Below are 24213 nucleotides of genomic sequence, written 5' to 3' on the forward strand. Positions count from 1 at the left end.
CACTCCTATCCTCTTCATGGCCTGTGTTAGTTATCATTTGATTATTCACACTTTGTTTTTCAGTAATTAAAGACCAGTTTAATCGCCCACTGTCATGCCCCACAGTGCTCCTAACAGTAGTAAGATAAGTGTCTTTGTCAATATTCTTTACAACACTGGGCTGATAATCATTCCCTAACATTAGAGGTTGTTCCTTTAGTTTTTCTGTTGTGCCAGGCATTTTTGAAGATTTGAAGCCTTCTACAGTGGTGGCTGCAAACTCTGGGCTTGTGGCAGAATGTGTGGTTGTGGAAACAGGTCCATGAGCTAAAGAGGTCTCTTGAATTCTTTCAAGCTTCATATACTGACTACCAAATGTAGAAGAAAAACTTGTAGTTGCAGTGGGTGGTCTGGTATACCACTGAGATTCTGAACCAGTTCCTTCAGTCTGATGGTTGTCAAATCTGCTTTTTTGCCTAATATGTAATTCTTTTAAAGGGGTAATAAGTGAACTTGAAGTGAACTCCTTTTCAGAAGACCACTCAGAAGCAATATTTTCTGCAGATCCAGCTGTCCTGTTTATGACAGGGTATGAATTGTAACTTGAAATTTCATTACTCTGAATTTCGTCTACTGCTGCACTGCGATGTGTGGATGTCACAGCTGTGGTTGTGATAATGTTATTTAAAAACCTTTCCTGCAATGGAAGAAAATTATCATCAAGCACTGAAACTGAAGAACTTGGCTGCAAATTTTCTTCTGATAATTGTATATCTTTCAGCTCAAGATTCTGCACTTGGCTGTCTGAATAAAGAGGTGAGAAAGGTTTATTTATGTCCACTTTCTGTTGGCTCAACATACCAGAAATGGTACTTGTGTCTTTCACAACACTCCATCCACTACTGCTGTTTCCACTGAATGCTGCAGACTTGTCTTTTGTAGTTGAACTGGACTGCAGTCTCTGTTGAGAAGAAAGTTTACCAAGGTCTCTGTTCATCAACCGTTCCATTACCACGGAATGTTCAGGAGAAACATCAGAAGCAGGATTTGTTATAGTTTGCTGGGCAGTCAAATGATACTGGTCTGTACTAGCAGTCTTTGTGGTCACCATAGCTACTGTGTGTTGTACACTGTCATCTGATACACGAACTCCAGCTGGTGGAGAAGTGAAAAGGTTGCCTTCTGTAACTATAACTGAAAGCAGAAATGCAAATGTCCTCATCAGAAATAAGATTGATGTATCCATTATTGCACCTTATTCTTTTTGCAGTAGTATTAAACCTGAAATGTTTTGATGGTAAGTGATGCAGAGCTGAAAAAGAAGATAAAGTACTATTAGTTAACCAAATGCATAGGGCTGGACACTAAGTAATATATGGAAAACATTGAGCTAGCTGAGCTATTCATGATATTATTAGGACTGCTGGATAAAAGCCTAGAGTAGTACACATTACTCTTGAATAATATTTTTGTAGATGCCTGTGTGAGTAAAAATACATTTTTTTGGTAGACATTATTGCAGGATAAATTTCCCTTTTTGTGAGGAGTACATCTTAGTGAAGGGGTATATGAAGCTGCCAGTAAAGAAAGCCAACTTTTAAGTTCCACTGTGAATGTTTGTGCTTATGTACATGTAATATTTGCAAAGCTTCATGATTCTGACATGGGATCAAACTTGTCATTTCCCTCATTACCAAGTCTTATTCAGAGATGTTTGAGCTACAGGTTAGGATTTTGTGAGGACAGAAACACTATATGTGTATATATTCTATGTTTGTGTGAGTGTGTGTGTGTGTGTGTGTGTGTGTGTGTGTGTGTGTGTGTGTGTGTGTGTGTGTGTGTGTGTGTGTGTGTGTGCCTGTGCACATGTGTGTGTGTGTGCATGTGTGTGCGCCTGTGCACGTGTGTGTGTGTGAGCGCGTGTGCATGTGTGTGCATGTCTGTAAGTGTGTGTGTGTGTGTGTGTGTGTGTGTGTGTGCCTGTGTGCATGTGTGCGCGTGTGTGTGCCTGTGCATATGCGTGCGTGTATGTGCATGTGTGTGTCTGTCTGTATGTGTCCGTGTGTGTGCACGTGTGTGTGTGTCCGTCTGTATGTGTGTGTGCGTGTGTGTCTGTGTGTGTGTCTGTGTGCGTGTGTGTCTGTGTGCGTGTGTGTGTGTGTGTGTGTGTGTGTGCGTGTATGGTTGTCTTTATGTGTGTGTGTGTGTGTGTGTGTGTGTGTGTGTGTGTGTGTGTGTGCTTGTGCATGTGAGTGTGCATGTGTGTTTGTGTGTTTGTGTGTGTGTGAGCGTGTGTGCTTGTGTGTGTCTGCGTGTGTGTGCGTGTGTGTGTGTGTGTGTGTATGTGTGTGGGTGGGTGTGTGCCTGTGTGCGTGTGTGTGAGTGTGCCTGTGTGCACGTGTGCGTGTGTGTGTGTGTGTGTGTGCGTGCAAATGTGTGCCTGTATGTGTGTCTGTGTGTGTGTCTGTGTATGTGTGTGTGTGTGTGTGTGTGTGTGTGTGTGTGTGTGTGTGTGTGTGTGTGTGTGTGTGTGTGTGTGTGCAATTAGTTTTTAAGTTACAGCACGCTGAGTTAAAGACATTATCTCATTTTAACAAAGCCGGTGATGCCATGCATTATCACTGTCTCTATGAGCAACTGTGAAGGCACATTTCAGAATGTATTAAAAAATGGCAGCAATTTAATACATTTAAGTTAGTTACATAGAAGATTTTGTGTCTCTGAACAACATAATATCACTTTGTTAATACTTAAAATAAAATGCAGGGTCTGTTTAAGCTTCTGCATATACACCTTTCCTTACAAACTGCTGAAGGTACAGTGGTGCTCCCAGCATGGAATACTACACTTGTACTTTGCATACACTTCAACATACACCCACAGCACTCTTTCCCTTTTTCGGCCTAGGCAAAAACACAATCCTGACATGTAATGGTGTACAATTGGTAAATAAAAGAGTTACAGCTATCCTTGCATGCTAAACCACATTAGCAATGCTTTCATTTATTTAATATGATAATGTTGATATGTGTATAGATTAAAGCAGGTAGAGTAGTTAAATGAGGCGGGCTCTGATGTGTCTGAATCCCCCATTCCTAAACCTAAGACACTGCTATTATTGCTTATCTAGTATTATTTTTTTTTCTTGAAAATTATGTACAAGTCTGTTATACAGTAATGCTTCATCATAATTTAATACTTGTTTTCTATTACATTTTTATTTTTCCTTAATAAAACACATACTTGCCTCTCCTTTCATAGGGAAATCTCTTTAAGCATTCAGGATAACATCCCTATGACTCTGATGAGCTTTGAACAGTGACTGGGAGGGTCACTTTAGGCTTGTCCTCTACTGGGGATTTTAGCAGACACTCCCCATTAGTAATTTAAAAGTGTATGAGGATTTTGGCTCTGCATGTCTCTGTGGTCAGAGATCTGGTCAGTTGTCCTCCATGAGTCATAAAACTGTTCAATCACTCTCTCCTGGAAATGTTTCTAGTCATCCATTCCTTTTTGGACATAGTCTGGTCAAAGCCAGGAGATCTTACTCAGAGTATGACTTTGATTACCCATGATTCTGCCCTCATTTGCATGACAGGAGTCCATGCTATTACTTAGTACCTCTAGTTGTTTAGCATGTTAAACAGCACACAAGTTTTGGATACTCATGAGCAAACATTGTTTTCTCCGTCTTTATTCAGTGCTTTCTGTCTTACGTCAAACCTGCTGAACGATATCTCATTCATATGTTCAAACTACATTTGTGCTGTCAGACATATGCTTTAAATAAATCCATTCTGGAGTGTAAATGTCCATTCGACAGTAACATTTCTGTTAAGGTGCTCGTGGTTCGATGAGTAACACTATTGTAAGCGAAAGATGCATTATATATCTTGTTCTGCAAGGGCATTACTGAGAATTACAACATTCCCAGCCTTCTAGCTCCCAGCTCATCATTTGTGGCTAGGAGGTATGGTTAAGACATGAAATGTTTAATACTGTTTTACTTTATAAATGCTACAAAATCTGTTGGGAACTCTGGAGTATATCTTACAGTTTGCTGGGGCAAGCCACATTTTGCAAACATTGTTATTTTCTATTTACACATTTTCCAAATGTATAACACTTTATGTATCACTTCATGTTGCTTTGATCCACACATAGAATATCTTCCTTCACTGTTTAAAGTGAAACATTTGCCTTGTACAATCTTTCTTCTATTTTTCCATTCCCCCTGAGTTTTCCATTTTCCTGGTTTTCTTCTTACATCTTTTTCTCTCTTTCACTCTCCATCCTATACTTATTTCTAGTTGTTTTAGCTGTTCCTCTGTGCCAACATGATTTTCTCTGTCCTTCACACATTCCTAATCGTAACGCTCACCTCATCCAACTTCATACTGTCTTCAGTGTTTCTCCCATCTACTTGCCAAACTTCTGTCCTCTTCTACACTCCTGCCTTTGTGCCTCTCTCCATTCCTCAGTGTTAAGTACCATCTTAGTTTTCAAGATGTTTGTGATTAATTTTCACAGATCAGATCACATATACCTTTCAGAACTTTCCCATATTACTCCATCTTCATGGATTCCTATCATTATTATTTATGCTGCATAACATTGTACCGCATAACCCTTTTCCATCTGCTTCACAACTTTGTTGCATATGCCATTAACTTTACACATGTATGCAGAAGATACATCAGTGTAGTACTTTTTTAATTATTTCACCTGCCATCTTCCATTACCATCAGACATGTTGCCCCGGCAGACTTACCCATTCTTCCCTGCTCCTGACACTGATAAATGCGAGCAGGAAGAGATGACAACTGGGACTGTATCTATCATCCACTGGGGACGATGAGATTTTTTTCTGAATGTTTCTAAATGACTTCTTCTATCAGCCAATAGGTGCAATGCAATGTTTTGCTATGCTGAGCTGGACTGATACTGCAAATTATCACTACCATGCTGGAAGAAAAGTACTGCCTGCATGGACTCACACTCACAAATCCTTGTGGAATGGAGCAAGACACTAGATCTTCATCATTAATGATGGCAGTTTTGTAGTGTAATTTTGTGAACTTCCTGCCACTGAGACAGGCAAGTCAGCCTTAATCACTAAACACTAAGCTTTCCTGGCCAAAATCTATATGCAGTGGGACCAACAAATGTGTCAGTTTAGCATTCATACATAACATAGTGTCTCCCCTGTATCCTTTCATTTATATTCCCTTTTCTCTGTTTCATGCCCTGTTGAATGCACCATAAGAATGTTTCCAGCATCCATTCTGGTAATCTATCCAATAGGTCTGCATCACTGACTTGTGATCAAATTCTTTTGGAACCAATTATTATTATCTCAACAACTTGCTTCTTCTGCTAATGCTCTCATGTCTTCTTTGACTTTACTGCCATCTACTCCATAACTCCCCAATGTGATTTTGTATGCCTATATCATGTTCCCCTGCATCTTTCTGTCTTTTGTTAGACGACTGTCAGCTCTTCTAGTTTTTATTTGTATGCTCTATCCTATACACCCTACTGATAGACTTTCTCTGCATTTCTTTCAGACGCCTGATGTCTTATTTCTTATAGGCTTTCCAAAACTTTATACAGTACTGAAGAATAACTTGAACAGGGCCCAGAAGAGAGAAATATTGCATCTTTGCTTCTTGATTCTGTCCACCTGAATACACATCTTAGCATTCTGTTTAACGTTGCTACTGCCATGACTATATTTCTAGTTGCCCATTCCAGATTTAATCAATACACAAAAGAGCCTTTGTCTGTTTTACTGCTATCAGTCCCACTTCCACAAAGAGATAGTGTATATTATGGCAACTAGGGCAGTTAGAAAGGGACAACTACCTCAGGTTGTTAGGGGACCCATTTCGCAGGTGCCAATATTGTAGAAAGGCAGTATTGGTTTAATGAAAGCTCATATTGCCTTTGCAGTTACAAACAAAGTGGTCAGTACAGACCTTCCAAATGTCCCTGTTATGGAGGCACATTCCTATTTTTAGGCCTGATTTACCCCTGCATGGGGTGTCCATATCTTTGGAGGTATACCCGTATATTCAGGCTTGATTTACCCTTTCAGACAATTGTCTGAATCCCCCTCATCAAATGCGATTTAAGATGCTATCTAGTACAGAAAAACAAAACACTATATGACCAACATATTAGTGGCAATAATAAATTAAAGAAGGGGGATACACATTTTCATCTCACTTTTTCTGAAGGAAAAACAAATGGCTTTGTTTGGTAGAATTTTAATGTCTATAGCTACACTGTCTCTGCCTATTTCATAATGTGCTTATATTTTTCTATAATTTTTGTCACTCTGATTTTTAAATGTATTTCTGAATAGTATCTCACATTCCTGTTGGAAGCAGGAAAAGCTATGTGTTTTTTGGTACTCAAATTTTAGGCTAATTAGATGCCCACATTTTAGCTGGATGTTCCTATTTTTTAAAGGCCTTTATTCCTATTTTTAGTGTCTGCAGATTGAGAGGTATGGCTCAGTGTGTGGTAGTAAATGCAGCCAACTGCTTGTTACAGCTGTAGCTTGCAAAATTTACAGAGCATTTTTGTTTTTGCTCCATAACTTTGAGCTGAGTAGGCAACAATTTGAGAAGCTGTTCAGGGGCACCAGATGATATAACTGCAGTTCTGGCTGCTGCTTCCCAGGTGCAATAACTTTGCACTGGACCTCAGCTGCCAAACTCCTGCCTATTCAAACAGCCTTTCATAAACCTTCCTTGGACTCTTGTCCCATCTTCCACTGTTGCACATGTGTAAGTCATAGGCACAAAGGGGGATCTTGTTCTGAAGAATACTGAACCACAAACTGACCACAGGGCTATTTCAGTACTCATTTTCATTATTTGTGACACTGTCCCCGCTCAACACAGCCCTTGGTGCTCTTCCCTTCAAGCTGGCAGTAGTCCAGTCCTCAGGCTTGGTCCTACTTTCATCTTCTCCAGTGCTCCTAGCAACTACCTGTGTCAGACTGGCACGTCGGGCTTGTTGAAGCCTAGGTAAACCAAGACCGCTATTATTCACCTGTCATGTTCTCTTTTAGGGCATTCATAAAAGTAGGTCTGGCTTGAGGGATAGCTCTTTCTCACCATAGACCCATGCTGATTGTTCTCTTGTATACTAGCCATTCCCTACAGCACCCTTCATTATCCCCTATCACTCCTTTGACCAATCTGTCTGGGTAGAGAAATAAACAAGAAGAATAACCTAGAATCTGCAACTGAAACACACACACACACACACACACACACACACACACACACACACACACACACACACACACACACACACACACACACACACGCACACACACACACACACGCACACACACACACACACACACACACACACAGAAAAAGAACATAGTAATGAAAACACCAAGACACTTTTATTTACCAATGTTAAGCACCTTCCATTCAGCAACAACCAAAAGAGACTATTTTATCTTAACAACATTTAAAATAAATGAGTTCTTTTAAGTCACATGACATTTTAATGAATGTGTTTACTTTGGAGGCATGCAGTATTCCGCATTTCTGAAAAGTAATTTTTGGATACTAATGAAATGAAAGTGCTTAGTGTTGGTTAAAACCAAATGTCTTAGAAGTTTTATTGCACTGTTTTTTTTTTTGTTTGTTTGTTTTCGGTCCAGAAATACTCTGTTCAGATACTATTAAACAATTTTTGGCCTTTTACTCTCCATAACCATAACTTTATCTTCCAGTTCCTCTGTGCGACTCCCTATTCTATACTCTTTTAAGTTTTCCTTTGGTCTTTAGTTCCTGATTTCTTATCACCTTATAGAAACTGCTTAAAGCATGCCAATCCTAACCACAGATTGAAGTCTTTTCTAGGACTGCTACCACACCTTGCTTATCCACAGTGTATACAGCAAGACCCGACACATCAAATGTGTTCTATTGAAGTGGTCCATTTTAACTTACGCATGCTTGTGTGACCTTACAGTAGATCAGAATAGTTAAGACAAGCAGAACAAAAACTGTATGTGGATATGATGAGGCATAAAACCCACTTCACCCAGATTATTACTTTCAATCCTGTTTGAATTAATGGAAGGCATGAGTTTCTCAGAAAAGGGAACACTAACAAAATCCACACTCTTCACTGCCTACCTTTCACAGCTAGCACACTAACTGACTTACCCTTTCACAACTACTTTAAAAGGAAATTTAACTGACTAAATTATTTCATGCCTGCATGATATATCTGTCACTTTAGGATACATCATTGAATAACTATTATCATCCCATCAGCAGTAGTGTATTCCCTCCACTTCCATCTCTTAAGATGCCTCTCATTTTGTATCATCACTTATGTCATAATTTAGTAGTACCGATTTTTCTATACTTTGTATTAATATCATTCCTAAACATAGCATCTCCATTTAAAATGGCAGACAGGAAAATTCATTTCAATTACCTCAAGAAAGTATAGTTGTATAAAATATTACCATACCAATAGATGTACTTCTGTTCACTTCTGTTCACTGTGACAGTATTTTTAACATGAGGGATTCCCCTCCAAGGGCAGCCTGACATCTGGCCAGTATACCAAAGCTGATCAGATTTCTTGATAACCTTAGTCTTATCCAAATAAAATCTGTCTATGCACATCCAAGGTATGTAGTACCTTCTCACTAGTAGATTGTGTAGAAGGGAAAAAAGTGGGGAAATGAATAGATCAAGTGAAACTCATTCACCAGCATGGGCATAAAAGAAGAATAGTATGCAAAGACACCCTGTCCTAAAAAAACAAAAAAGTAGGACAAGCCATAAGGGCTGGAAGCTCAGACACCAGTCTGTTTGAAGTAAGGGCTAACAACAGGACAGTCTTCCAAGAACAGTGCTGCAAGGAAGCTGAAGCCACAGGCTCAAATGGAGCCAGAGCCAGTTTCTCCATAACAAAATTAAGATCCCAGGGAGGAGGAACAGGCTTCCTGGGAGGTCAAGTGTGAAGGATGCCTTTAAGAAATTGTTTTACCTCAAACCTATAAGCTAAAGGAAATGATAAAAGCAGACATGCAGAAGGCAGCTGATAAGTTGGACTTAAATGAGGATTAAGCAAACCCAGTATTGAGCAATTCACACACATAAGAAAGAACCACAGGATATCCACCAAGAGTGATTCCACATTACGTGAAAGACACCAGACAGAAAACATCTTCCATTTGGATAAGTAAGATTTCCTAGTATTGGGTTTCCTGGCCTCCTTAACAACAATAAGCATGTCTTCAGAGAAAAGGGGTCTATAAGGAATCAAAATAAAAGCTTATCACCCACAGATTCAGATAAAGAATGAACAGGTGGGGGTGGATTAGAGATCCTTTGTCTTGGGTGAGTAGGTCCACCCTGTGAGGTAACTTATGACTGCTCTTAGCTAAATGCAGAAGAAGAGGGAACCAATGCTGTCTTAGCCAAAAGGGAATCACCAGCAAGATTTTGAGTTTGTTCTCTTAAATTGTGATCAGAACTTTTGGAATGAGAGGAAAGGGGGGGATGCATATATAAACATCCCCTTCCAAGAAAATGAGAGGGTGTCCACCTTCCAAACACGATGACCTGGAACTCTGGAACAAAACTGAGGAAGTTGTCTGTTCAGAACAGAGGCAAATAGAGCTAATTGAGGAGTACTCTGCTTGTGGACAATGTCCAGAAACACATCCCTGTGAAGCATCCATTTGTGGTATTGAGTCAAGGATCTGCTGAGAGTGTCTGACACATAGTTCTGACCTGAGGGAATATAAACTGCCTGAAGAGCCACATGATACTGTTCAACAAGTACCCAAAGCATGAGAGCTAGCCTGCAAAATATGTTAGATTTTCTTCCTCCTTGTTTGTTTACATACCACAGGACTGTGGCATTGTCCGTAAACACTTTGAGAGGCCCCAGGGAGAGAAGAGGATGAAAAACTTGAAGGGCCAGCAGACCTATTCTCATCTCTTTGAAAATTATGTTTTCCTTTTGCTGAAGAGGAGACCAGACCCCCTTTACTTTCATAGTGCCCAAGACTGGACCCTAACCTATGTCTACAGTGTCTATTAACAATTCTTGAGATGGAAGAGGGGGATGGAAGGGAAGGCCTGGGTTCAAAGACAACTGCTGAATCCACCAATGAAGTTCCTTTTTTAGGCAGACAGGGAAGAAGAGGAACTGTAAATTCTAGGAGGTCCATGTTGTTGCCAGACTGATTTCAGGAACCACTGAAATTTCTTCATGTATAGTTTGGCTAAAGGTAACATAGGAATGGTGGATGCCATAAATCCAGACAAATCAAAAACTCACTGGCTGTGACAGAGGTCAGAGGAAGAATATTTTGAAAGAAGGAAATGAGAGCCAAGGCCTTTGGTGGAGGCAGAGATGCCAACACAGGCACTGTCGGAATCCTGCACCACAGAAAATCATAATCTTGAGAAGATGTTAGAGAAGACATTTTGAAATTTATTGTGAAGCCCAGACTTTGCAAAAGACTAATGGAAAAGTTAAAACTTTGCAGTAAGGTCTCTAGAGAGGATGCTTGAAACAGAAGATCATCCAGTTAAGGGAATATTTGGAAGCCTTGAAGCCTGCAAAAAAGCAATCACAGAAGCTAGGCATTTGCTGAATACCCTTGGGGCAGTAGGAAGCAACAGAGAAACGTAAACATTTCCTGAAAAGGGAATGAATAGAGCACTGGTTTGTAAACCAGAGGTCATGAGTTTTCTGGTGGACATCCTCTATCAACAAGCTTTACCTGGTGGACATCCTTTATCAACAGGCTTTACAACAAAAAGAAGAAACTGTTGTCCAAGGGTAAAAAGGAACAAATTTCAAATCGGAAAAACGCCCTTATTTGCCTCAACAAGCAACAAGAAAAACTCCAAAGCCTATTATGAGTTGAAACTAGCCTCCAAAACAAAGGGAAAGCACAAGTCCTTCTTCAGTTATGTTAGGAACCTTCATGGCAAAGCCAACTTTTTTTTCCGAATAAGTACTTAATGGTACCACTTACACTGATCCTATTGACTTAGCCAACATGCTAGGTTCAGTGCAAACTTCACCCCCTTATCACCCCCCCCCAAAGGCCCAGTCGACATCCCTGATACTTGTCCCAAACCTCACATGTCCGTAGATCAAGTGTTAAAGCCAGTTATGAGTTTAAAGTTGATTGATGCCAAAAAATGTGTCATCATCCCCTTTGGTAAAAACCTGGTTCCCATGAATTATCACATTGATGGTAGTCCACTGAACACAGAAGGCGTTATAAGTGATCTGGGAACACAGGTTGACAGCAACCTCTCTTTTGATCACAACATTGCCACTGTGGTCAGAAAGTCCTTCTATGTAGCACATCTCATTACTAAGAGTTTTGCATCCAGGAAGAAAGAGGCCATTGTCTCCCTCTACTCTTCCCTCATTAGGCCAATCATCGGGTACACTGCCCCATTTGGCAAGTACCTCACTAGATACCTGCAAGAACTGGAGAGGCTGCAAAAGTACCTCAAAAAGAGGATCCTAAGCCTTAAACACTTGTCATATGGACAGATTCAGAAAACTCCAACTATTCTCTGTCTCATATCGCCTACTTAGAGGTGATCTCTGCTTGACATACAAAGCCATGTCTGACCCAGCTCTGTTAGAAATTCTACATCTAAAGAAATCCCAATCCCTCCACACCACATGCTCCAGAGACTTCAACCTCATTACCAAAATTAACAGAACATGCTGGAGGGACAGGTTCATAAACCAGGGACTGCCCATGCTATGGAATATACTTCCCATACATGTCAAGTAGAGCACCTCGCTGACCCTCTTCAAGAGAAATCTTGATGAGTGGATGGAAAACAGAAAATTCACCCCAGGGATAACTCCAGTGGCTCTACTCGACAGAGGCACTGGGAACTAAGGTCGGGTGACACTATGTCATGGAAATCCTATGGCTAGGCTTATAAAGGCCACAGGGCCATTAGCCTAGTACATACCTATGAACCTATAAAGGCCCTATCTAAGGCAAAGAACACAGCTTCCATGGGAACTGATAGTATCCCAGGCTGTATCCTGCACCATCTCCAGCAAGAACTAGCTTCGCCATTGAGCACCCTGTTCAACCACAGTCTAAATACAGGCTTCATTCCAGCAGAGTGAAGAACCACCACTGTCACCCCCTTCCACAAAGGTGGTGCCACTACTGACCTGGGAAACTATTGCCCTATTAGCTTGACAAGTCTGATCTGTAAAGCCATGGAGCATATTATTATGGATCTCATAAACAAGGACATTGGCAATCTCCAAGCACTTGACCCCACTCAATTCAGATTCATCAGGGGCATATCTTGCCTATTGAACCTACTTGACTTCTTTGAGACTATCAACAATGCCCTGGATGAGGGAAAGTCAGTACATACAGCTTACCTTGACTTGGTCAAGGTCTTTGAAACAATCCCCCACTCAGGCATCATCAAAAAGCTAACACAACTTGGTGTTAATCACTATCTCATCTGATGGGTGTCCAAATGGCTCACAGATAGGACCCATAAGGTCAAAAACAGGTGCCACCACCTCCAAAGGCAGACCTGTCTGTCACTAGTGCTGTTCCCCAGGGATCTGTCCTGGGACCCCTACTGTTTGGCATATACTTCTCAGAGGTCCAGGCAAAGAGAAAGGGCTGACTGTAAGTTGGGTGCTGTCATTGACTCCCCAAATGATGTAAACATTCTGCAAGAGGGTCTCACAGCTACAAACCTCCCCCTTCCTTCCCACATCCACAGGTGTCCCACAAGGTTCTGTTCTTGGCCCTCTTCTCTTCAACCTCTTTATTAACAACTTTCACCAATCCATCTCAGACTCATCTATCATGCAATATGCAGATGACTCAACAATCATCTGCTCAGCCTTCTTGCCCTCCGAGCTCCTAGCAAAACCCAACTGTCTTCTCCAAAACAGAAACTTGGATGCAGTCTAACCATCTGGCACTAAATGCAAATAAAACCAAACTAATGTTTTTCCCCCTACCAAAAACTCCATCGACAAATCCACATCCACTATACAGAGCCAAAACAACACCCTCCTTGAAATTGTTCTCAACACCAAGCTCCATGGCATCATTATTGATGAACAACTAAAATTTGACACCCACATCCACTCCGCAATCAAGAAAATCCACCAAAAGTTAGGTCTCCTCTACAGGCACAGCCACTTCCTAAGCCCCTCTACCCTTCAAACTCTTGCATCCACCTTCCTACTCCCCTCCCTTATGTATGGTGCCTTCTTTACACCAATCTCCATCTTAGCCTCCGGTCCAAACTTGAATCCTGCTACCACAAAAATATCCAAATTTGCAACCAATTCAAAAAATCATCCCATCACTGCCTGACCTCATGGCCATCTACTGCTGTCCCATTCCTTAGCTAAACAGTGGAACTCTCTCCCCACACACCTATGCAACCTACATAACCATACAAATTTCAAATCTCAGCTACTCTCTCATCTTTCTTCCAAATGGGAATTCCCTTGCCACTCTCCAACTTAAACCCCTCCCCCCCTCATTCCACTTTGCACTGACGCATCCAACTACCTCTACTATTACTTCATCCCACCCAAAACAGTCCCTCCCCTACTAAAAACTCATTTTCTCTCTAATATCTATTGTACTATACTCACCAATCTCAAATATACTATTACCCTCTCCATGCATAATATTTTCCTAACCTATTAATGGCTAGTAGCTATATATTTTGAAATGTTAAACCTACAATTAAGTTTATAACAAAAATATTCACTTTATGTAAATGTTGAAATTTCTGTATTGAATTATGTCTTTTCATTTCTGTAACATTGTGACAAGCCAATTGCAAATATCATGGCGCTTATCTGTAAATGTTTAATTAGCTGTATGAACTATGTCCTTTTGTAACATGTGAAATGTAACTTGCAATTATTGTGGAGCTTTTCACCCTGGGCTTTCACTGAAAACAGGCTCTTCTTGGTGCAGTGGACTTCCCCGGTCATCAAACTTAAATAAATAAATAAATAAATAAATAAAATAAATAACTGGTGCCAAAGTCATGGCCTTAAGTTTAACGCAAAAAAACCCCTCCACCCAGTTTGGGTTCGTGAAGGGCCGATCTTGTCTCCTGAACCTGATTGACTTCTTCGAATCAGTCTCCAGAGCCATGGACAAGGGTAAGGTGGTCCACACAGCCTATCTAGACCTCGCCAAGCCCTTTGACACCATTCCCCACTCTGAAATCATAGATAAACTTACTAAGCTGGGCATTAATCCCTACATCACCCAATGAGTTGCCAACTGGCTTACTGACAGAACCCACACTGTAAAAGTAGCCGACTCCAAATCCAGCTCCAGACAAGTGACAAGTGGAGTACCTCATGGTTCAGTCCTGGGACCGCTCTTGTTTGGCATCTACTTCTATGAAGTACAGGCCAACACTAAGGGACTGTGGCTAACAAAGTTTGCAGATGACTGCAAACTGGGAGCCATTATTGAATCCCCAAATGATGTGGATACTCTACAAAAGGGCCTTACAGAAACAGATGCTTGGTGCCAGAGCCATGGGCTCAAGCTCAATGTCAAGAAATGTATAGTTATCCCCTTTAGGAAAAAACATGTACCCATGAATTACCACATAGGTGGCAGTACACTAAACACCGAAAGTGTGATAAGAGACTTAGGGACACAGGTGGACAGTGGTCTCACCTTCGATAACCACATTGCCACAATAGTCAAGAAATCCTTCTATGTGTCGCACCTCATCAATAAGGGCTTTTCATCCAGAAAAAAGGAGGTCATTGTCCCACTGTACTCATCCCTCATTAGACCTATTATAGAATACAATGCCCCATTTGGTATGTACCTCTCAAGACATCTGCAACAACTGGAAAGGCCGCAGAAATACCTCACTAAAAGAATCACAGGCCAAAAGCAGATGCCCTACACTGACTGCCTTAAAAAACTCCAGCTATACTCTGTCACATATCGTCTACTCAGAGGTGATCTCTGCTTAACATACAAGGCCATGTCAAACCCAGAGCTGTTGGACATGCTACACTTAAAGAAATCCCAATCCCTCAAAGCCACACACTCCAGGGATCTAAATCTTGTCATCACAATAAACAAAACATGCTGGAGGGATAGGTTCCTGACCCAGAGACTCCCCAGACTCAGGAATAGACTGCCCATTCATGTCAAGCAGAGTGCCTCTTTGGCCCTTTTCAAAAGGAACCTTGATGACTGGATGGGAGAAAGGAAATTCACCCCGGGGATCACGTCAGTCGCCCTGCTAGACAGGGATCCAGGGAAGTAAATAGTGTGGGAAGAAATATCCAGGGAAATGTTATGGCTAGGCTTGTATAGGCCCTAGGGCTGATAGCCTAGTACCAACCTATGAACCTATGTATTATCATACCGTTCAGCTCCTACTGATTACTGCATCAACGGCAACCCCCTAAGCATATACCCTGTGCTGAGAGACCTGGGTACTCAGGTTGACAACAATCTCACATTCAACCATCATGTGGCGGCAGTGGTCAGAAAAGCTTTTTATTTGGTTCATCTCATAAGTAAAGGGATTGCATCCAGAAAAAATGAGGTTATTACCTCTCTGTACTCCACCCTCATTAGACCTATAATTGAGTATAACACCCCATTTGGTATGTACCTCTCCAAACACCTGCACCAACAGGAAAAGCCACAAAAATACCTCACAAATACAATCCATGGCCTCCAACACCTGTCCTATGTGGAAAGGCTCAAATCACTATTACTTTATTTGGTATCATACAGATTGCTCAGAGGTGATCTGTGTCTTGCATACAAGACAATAACGGACCCTGCCCTACTAGAGATGCTCCATATCCATATGTCTAACTCATCACACATTACCCACTCAACAGGCCTAAATCTAATATGCGACATCAACAAAACCTGTTGAAGAGACAGGTTTGTCTCACAGAGGCTGCCCCATCTCTGGAAGAGACTTCCCATACATGTCAAACAAAGCACCTTGCTGACCCTCTTCAAGTGCAACCTTGATGAGTGGATGAGAAACCACAAATTTGTCCCAGGGGTTCCACCTTTGTCCCTTACTGACAGGGGTGACAGGTGCTGACTGAGGTTTCTTTTTTGGGGGATAATCTCTTGGCTAGGCTTGTAAGGGCCCCAAGGCCATTAGCCTAGTAACCTCTTATGATCCTATGAATAGGTATGCAAAGGTAGGCATCCCTGATATTCAGAGAAGTTAGGAAAGCCTGAGGAAAGAGTAAAAAGAATACGGTCTGAAAATAAAACATGTAAAAAAAAGGAGCCTTCAGAAAGGTATTTAGGTGTGAAAGATCAAGAATGGGTCTCCAAGGACCCTCCTTTCTGGGCACCACAAATATTCTGGAATAAAACCCTTTTCCCATTTGAGCCTGTGGAAACTCTTGAATAGTTCCCTGATGTAACAGTTCTTGATGCACCTCTGGGAATAAATGCAACTGTTCCTGAGGTGGCTGAGAAATGCAGATGAAGGGAGGAAGGGATTGCCAAACCATGAAATACCCTTTTTATAGTAAAAGAAACCATGTGTCTTGGGTTACGCTTGACTAAATTGGAAGAGACAGAGAAAGACAAAGCGAGAGTGGAATGAGGCTGGGAGGACCATGATAGTCAGATACTACCTGGCTTGTCAGGAAAGCCTGCTTATGAGTAGAAGAAGTCTGAGTAGATTTAGCTGCAGAAACCCTCCTTCCACTTTTTTACTTTTAGGAGGAGGATGGGCCTGTCTATGAACAAAAGCTGGCTTGGAAGGATAGTTCCTTTGGAACTTTGGCACAGGTGAAACAAAAAGGTGTTTTATGTCCTGTGACTCCTTGCCTTTCTCCTGCAAGGACTTAAATCTGCAGCAACAGTACTAAACAAACCATTGCTATCCAGAGGAGCATCTATCACCTTAGCTTTAATGTCATCTGGCAGAGGTTCAAGCCTTACCCAGGAATACCTCCTTAATACAGATCTTGAAGCAGCAGCTCTAGATGAAGCTTCTGCTGCATCATAGCTGCACTTAACAGAATAGCGAGCTACCTGAGAGGAAGGTCTTAACAAAAAGAAGGTTGACGTTTTGCCCTCAGAATCTGGAAGGTCAGCGATAACTCGAGTAGCCTGGGAAAGGAGAGCCAAAACATATCTAGTCATATGAGTTTGGTAATTAATAGCACAAAAGGCAAGGGTGGCAGAAGTAAAGACCTTCTTTCCCAGTTTTCTATAATCCTGCTTTCCTTATCAGAAGAAAGAAGTTTAGTGGAGGGCAGTAACTTGGAAAGGCTATCTGAAGCAACAGAAACTACCGAAGGGTTAGCAGATAGGCAGTTGTAAAGAAATTTGAAATCATGAGGTACTTTATAAATATGGTCAGGCTTCTTAGGATAAGGGGGCTGTGAATACAGAGCCTGAGATGCTGAAGAGAAGGCATTCAGTAAAGCAGGCAAAACTGGAGGAACAGCAGATGGTGAGGGAGACTCCATTTGTAGGAGCTCATAATATCTCTTTTGCACATCTGAAACTTGGGAGCAATTCCACTTGAAGAACTTCCTCATCTTAGCAATGGTATCTCCAAAAGGGGTCTATGTTATCGAATACTAATGTATTCGAAAATGTAACAGTCCACCCATGAATGTCGAAGCCATAAAACTTCGAACATTTCAATGGAGATCTCTGCAGAGTGCGGACACGGAAGTTTTCCATTGTCTGCACTGTATGGCGATCTCAGAGTTGGTATATTTAAGTAGCGGGGGGTATAAGTGGCAGAGCCTTCCACATAAGGGGGTGCAGGGGGGCTTGCCCCCCTGCTTACAGTTTTTAAATGGTTTGCTTGGGTGAGTTTTTGTATTTTTTGTAAATGTCTGATGTTTTATGACTTCGACATTTACGGGTCGGTTGACAATTATGTTTTCAAATACATTAGTATTCGATAATGTAATATAGACCCCTCCAAAAGTAATCTCCTCAATAGCAGATTCTGGACTGGTAGATTCCTCTTCAGGAGAAGCATGCTCTAGAGGGGATGGAATCTGGGTGGAATAAACCAGGGATTCCTCATCTGAAGAAACCTCCTCATCAGAAGAATCATGATCCCTAACTCTCTTTTGAGGGGAAACTGTCCAAGGAGGAGCAGGACAGAGACACCTGAAGGAGGCTTCAGAGCCATAAGGGCATTAAATAAGTCCTTGGTAAAATGTTGCCATTCACTTTGAGGGTCCTGGCAGAAGAAAGAAGCTTTGTTTTTTGCTTCTTTTTTGGTCGTCTGCCTTATGAAATGTGGTAGGGGCCGGCATTGGCCTACATTCAATAACTGTCATTGGAACTTCCACCCTCACCAGAACTTGTGGAACACCCTAGGCCCCTCTGTGATAATCAGTCTTAGTTCCCTTTGACCATCCAAAATGGATGTATGTTTGCAATGCCTTCAAGGACGTGCCTATTGTCGTTTCCATAGTGCCTTCTGAAATGGTCCCATTCATGGAATCTGACCCCAGAACCAGGTGAACCTCCAGGCTTTCATCAGCCTTGAGAGAGATATATGATGTAGGAGGTGCAGCAGAAGAGTTCAACCTAGGTTTTTTGGCCTTTCTCTTCAATGAAGACTCCAAGTCAGGCCTAGAAGTTCCCTATGTAGCATCTTTCTCTAAACGTTTGAGATGCTGGTTTTCCAAGTAAATTGCAAGAGAGGAAAGACGACTTCATAAAGTCTTAGATACAAAGGCCTGACAAATACTGCACGTTTTATAATTGTGAGTAGACACTAAGCAAAGCACGCACTACTCATGACTGTTTTTATGTGGAATCTGTCTCCTGCACTGGAATTTGCCTTTTCTGGATGACATGTAAAACCCCACAACAAAAAGCAACAGAAATAAGAAAGAGAAAACCCCAACAGGGCACTTCTCTGATTGGCTTTATAAACCAGAAAACAACTCAGGTGAGCATACGGTCAAAGACGGCATTGGTACTGGCGGCAGAGAAGTTCTAGGGATGGTATGTCTGGGCATCCCTTTTATGCCCTACACATGAGAGGACCATATGTGTGATGTATGGTGTAACTTAAGGTAGATAAATGCTTTGGTATACTGGCCATATGTTGGGCCACCCTTATCAGGGAATCCCTCATGTTAAGGATATTGCAACAGTAGAAGCGAAGGACATTACAGAAATTGCCCTGGATCAACTCTCTTAAAACTATAGTGAATGGGTGGCTAAAATTGAGCAGGATATCATCTGTATAAAGACTATTTTCATCCCAGTTTCCACTGTGTACATTCCCCATTGACCCCTTATGACTACAGGCAGTGGCTGCAGGAATAACCCAAATCATAGTGGGGAGAGGGGAACTCCCTCATGTGCCTCTGGCTCAACAGGAAATACCCAATCTGTATGTGTATTCAACATTCACTGTACATTTAGTCTGTTGCTTAATTCTTACACTTGCTTTGGTCACTCCTCTCTGAACAAAATACTTACAAGATTCCCCAATAGGCATCTCCAGTCCACATTTCAAAGTCCCACAGTGCACCAGGCACCACTGGAGCTGTCAGTGTACTGCTTTTGGACATCAGTAACAAAGCCACCTTAATCATGACTAAAGCCTGTCTTACTGGGTGGAACCAAACATAGTTTATATGCATCAAACTCCTAAAGTACTCTTTTCAGTGGTTTAATGCAACTAATTTATAATCTGTGTTCAACAAGGATATTAACCTGTAGGCCTCAACCTACTTGGTATCATTCCCTATTTTAGGGTTGAGTGCCAGCAGAATTTATCTTCAGGAGTGGAAATTTGGTTCTTTTACTGCAATCAGACTATGCTCTGTATCAGCAATTGTGTTTGATTTATATTTAATACACTATAATAGTTTAAATGAGATTATCCTTCTCCTTTACATCACAAAATCTATCCAATTTTAATATGTTATGATCTGGACTTCTGGTATCTGGTTTGTTCCTAAGAATGGGAATCTTTGCCTTTTCAGACACTTTTGCAGAACAACCATCCCTGTTTCATCTCTCCTTTACAGACCTTGCAAAGCACCAAAATGGTAAACATCCAGTACAGAGTAAGCAAACTGTAAGAAGAAAGGCTAACCCAATACCTATCTGACATACGTATTGAAGTGGAGAGTAATGCCTTAGCTAAACATATCATAAGTTCAGATAATATTCTCAAGATTCTCACTACACCTTTCTGAACATACTTGAAAATATTAAGATACAACCAAACACCCTAATATTGGGTGATTTCAACTACCCTTCCATTAACTGGGAAAACTACTCGTGTACCAACACCTTTGCCCAACAGTTCTTGGAAGTCATAAATTCCAATGCCCTGGATCAACTAATCCTTAGTCCCACCAGGGGCTCCAATATCCTAGACCTGATCATTACCAACATGGGAAATCGATGCTCAACACCTATGGTCACCCCTTAGTTGGTCAGGTCTAACCATAAGCTAACCACCCTTGACATTCACATCCCACCTCCACCCCCCAGTAAGGAAACCTCCATAAAAAAACTTCTCCAAAGTCAACTTCATGCTACTCAAGTCAGAAGTGACAAACTTCATGACACCCAGGCAGACGGGTAAGGAAAGTTCAACTGCTGAATCCTGCACTAAGGGACTGTATGAGCACATCCATTTGTGCATGAATCGTGCCATCCCCAATAGAACAAAGACGCTCTCCTCCAAAAAAAGGAAGCCAATCTGGCAGTCCCTTGCCATAAACAAACTTTACAACAAAAGGAAGAAACTGTTGCAGAAAAGAGGAAAATCCCAGGATGCAAAAAACTCCCATACCAGCCTCAGTAAGAAGCTGAGATCCCTCATAAAATCCTCCAAAGCTAGTTATGAAAATAAAATTTGCCAAAGATTCCAAAGACAACCACAAGGCATTCTATAGCTATGTCAGGAATCTAAATGGCAATGCTCAGATCTGCTCTGAGCTACAACAGAATGTCATTAAATATACTGATCCCAAAGATATTGCCAATATCCTGGCAGATCGATTCAGTGCAACCCCCCCCCCCCATCCACTAAAGGGCTCATCTCAATACCGAAAGATTGCCAAATTCCAGTAATAATGGCCAAACAGGTAAAAAACGCACTCTCCAAAGCTAAGAATACAGCACCCATGGGACCTGACAACATCCCAGGCTGTGTACTACATGAACTACAAAATGAACTGGCACCTCGCCTAAGTGTCATGTTTAATCATAGCCTCACCTCAGGCTTCATGCCCACTGAGAGGCGCACAGCTACTGTTATCCCTCTCCACAAGGGGGGATCCACTTTGGATCCTGGGAACTACTGCTCCATCAGTCTGATGAGCCTGATTTGCAAGGCCATGGAATGTATTATCATTGAACTTATAAACAAAAACATTGGCAACCTTCAAACACTGGACCCCACGCAGTTTGGGTTTGTGAAGGGCCGATCTTGTCTCCTGAACCTGATTGACTTCTTTGAACCAGTCTCCAGAATATTGGACAAGGGTAAGGTGGTCCACACAGCCTATCTGGACCTTGCCAAGGCCTTCAACACCATCCCCCCACTCTGGAAACATAGATAAACTTACTAAGCTGAGCATTAATCCCTGCGGCCCTCGATGGGTTGCCATCTGGCTTACTGACAGAACCCACACTGTAAAAGGAGCCGACTCCAAATCTAGCTCCAGACAAGTGGAGTACCTCAGGGTTCAGTCCTGGAACCGCTCTTGTTTGGCATCTACTTCTCTGAAGTACAGGCCAACACTAAGGGATTCTGGCTAACAAAGTTTGCAGATGACTGCAAACTGGGAGCCATTATTGAATCCCCAAATGATGTGGATATTCTACAAAAGGGCCTTACAGAAACAGATGCTTGGTGCCAGAGCCATGGGCTCAAGCTCAATGCCAAGAAATGTATAGTTTTCCCCTTTGGGAAAAAAACATGTACCCATGAATTACCACATAGGTGGCAGTACACTAAACACCGAAAGTGTGATAAGAGACTTAGGGACACAGGTGGAGAGTGGCCTCACCTTCGATAATCACATCGCCACAACAGTCAGGAAATCCTTCTATGTGGCACACCTCATCACTAAGGGCTTTTCATCCAGAAAAAAGGAGGTCATTGTCCCACTGTACTCATACCTCATTAGACCCATTATAGAATACAACGCCCTGTTTGGTATGTACCTCTCAAGACATCTGCAACAACTGGAAAGGCCGCAGAAATACCTTACTAAAAGAGTCACAGGCCTAAAGCAAATGCCCTTTGCTGATGGCTTAAAAAAACTCCACCTATACTCTCTGTTGCATATCGTCTACTCAGAGGTGATCTCTGCTTAACATACAAGGCCATGTCAATCCCAGAGCTGTTGGACATGCTACACTTAATTAAATCCCAATCCGCAGAGACACACGCTCCAGGGATCTTAACCTTGTCATCACAGTGAAGAAAACATGCTGGAGGGATAGGTTCCTGATCCAGAGACTCCCCAGACTCTGGAACAGACTGCCCATACATGTCAAACAGAGCGCCTCTTTGGCCTTGTTCAAAAGTACCTTTATGATTGGATGGGAGATAGGAAATTCACCCTGGGGATCACGTCAGTCACCCTGCTAGACAGGAGTCCAAATACTGTGGTAATTAATAGCCAGGGAATTGTTATAGCTAGGCTTGTATAAGCCCTAGGACCGATAGCCTAGTACCACCCTATGAAACTATAAAATGCATAGTTTTACATTTAGGGTTATAAAAAAACACTGAAAGAAGTATTAGAGGAGGGGATATTGTGTTGAATACTGAGAATGTTGAATATAGATGGATTAATTACTTTCAAGCAGATGTGCCCCCTGGGCTGAATGATATTGTGAGTTTAAAACCTCTTCTTAAGAGAAGGTCTCTTTTTCCATGAAACAAGCACTCAGTTGTTTATTTTAATTATTTTATTGTTGCTGTGCTTCTATTGATTTGAATTTCTTTGTGTGGTGTATATATGAAAATGGGTTTTAGTATGATTTTAAGCACTGAAGAAGAGTTTTATCTCAAAAGCTTTGCTATTAAACTTATTTTACAACACTTTGTGAGTTCCTTTTGCTTTTATCCTTTACAAACCTTCTTTAAATGATTCCTAAACACCTATTTCCAGTGAGTCAAAGATGATCTCATCATCACCTTCAATTCAGACACCCTCAGTATGTTTTGTATTTTTCATTTTTCTTCCATCTGTTTTACCTCTGTCTGTCTCTCTTGGGCACAGGTATGTATCTTTAGATTTATAATATTGTTACCTTACTTTTTAATCACACCTTGTCTTTCCAAACCTACCCATCTACTTTTTTGGTCTCCTTTAACTGGCTCTGTAAATCTTTAATTTTCTCCTTCCTATGTATATTCCAAGTTTATTCGTTTGATTGTAGTATGGATAGCACTATCTCTCTTACAATATTGCATGTATTAATCGTGACCAGTGTACCAAACTCTCCTTAATAATGGCATCCCCAACCCCCATTAAGGAAACCTCTGTAAAAAACTTCTCCAAAGCCATCTTCATGCTACTCAAGTCAGAAGTGACAAACTTCATGACACCCATGCAGATGGGAACTGAAAGTTTGACTGCTGAATCCTACACTAAGGCACTGTACAAGCACATCCACTTGTGTATGAATCGTGCCATCCGAAATAAAACCAAGACACTATCCTCCAAAAAAAGGAAGACAACCTGATGGTCCCCTGCCATAAACAAACTATACAACAGAAGGAAGAAACTGTTGCAGAAAAGAGGAAAATCCCAGGATGCAAAAAACTCCCTTACCAGCCACAGTAAGAAGCTGAGATCCTCATAAAATCCTCCAAAGCTAGTTACAAAAATAAAATTGCCAAAGATTCCAAAGACAACCACAAGGCATTCTATAGTTATGTCAAGAACCTAAATGGCAATGCTCAGATCTGCTCTGAGCTACAACAGAATGGCATTAAATATACTGATCCCAAGGATATTGCCAATATCCTGGCAGATCGATTTAGTGTCAACTTCACCCCCCTCTCACCCTATAAAGGGCCCATCTCAATACCAGAAGATTGCCAAATTCTGGTAATTACGGCCACACAGGTAGAAACCGCACTCTCCAAAGCTAAGAATACAGCATCCATGGAACCAGATGACATCTCA

At 41.5% G+C, this 24213-nt stretch overlaps 1 protein-coding gene across 3 annotated transcripts in view; it reads right to left on the reverse strand.

Annotated features, from left to right (window-relative positions):
- Positions 1 to 24213, reverse strand: part of PRRT3 (proline rich transmembrane protein 3) — a 1156938-nt gene that overhangs the window by 886135 nt on the left and 246590 nt on the right. For all 3 annotated transcript variants that reach the window (XM_044078714.1, XM_044078713.1, XM_044078712.1), the window contains exon 2: positions 1 to 1291. This exon is cut by the window's left edge and continues 855 nt beyond it. In XM_044078714.1, coding sequence (XP_043934649.1) covers positions 1 to 1225 — 1225 coding nt within the window. In that variant the 5' untranslated portion in view covers positions 1226 to 1291. The remainder of the gene's footprint in view (positions 1292 to 24213) is intronic.

This window comes from Protopterus annectens, chromosome 7.part1 (genome assembly GCF_019279795.1).
Source record: "Protopterus annectens isolate FY-2018-M chromosome 7.part1, PAN1.0, whole genome shotgun sequence".
Lineage (NCBI taxonomy): Eukaryota > Metazoa > Chordata > Ceratodontiformes > Protopteridae > Protopterus > Protopterus annectens.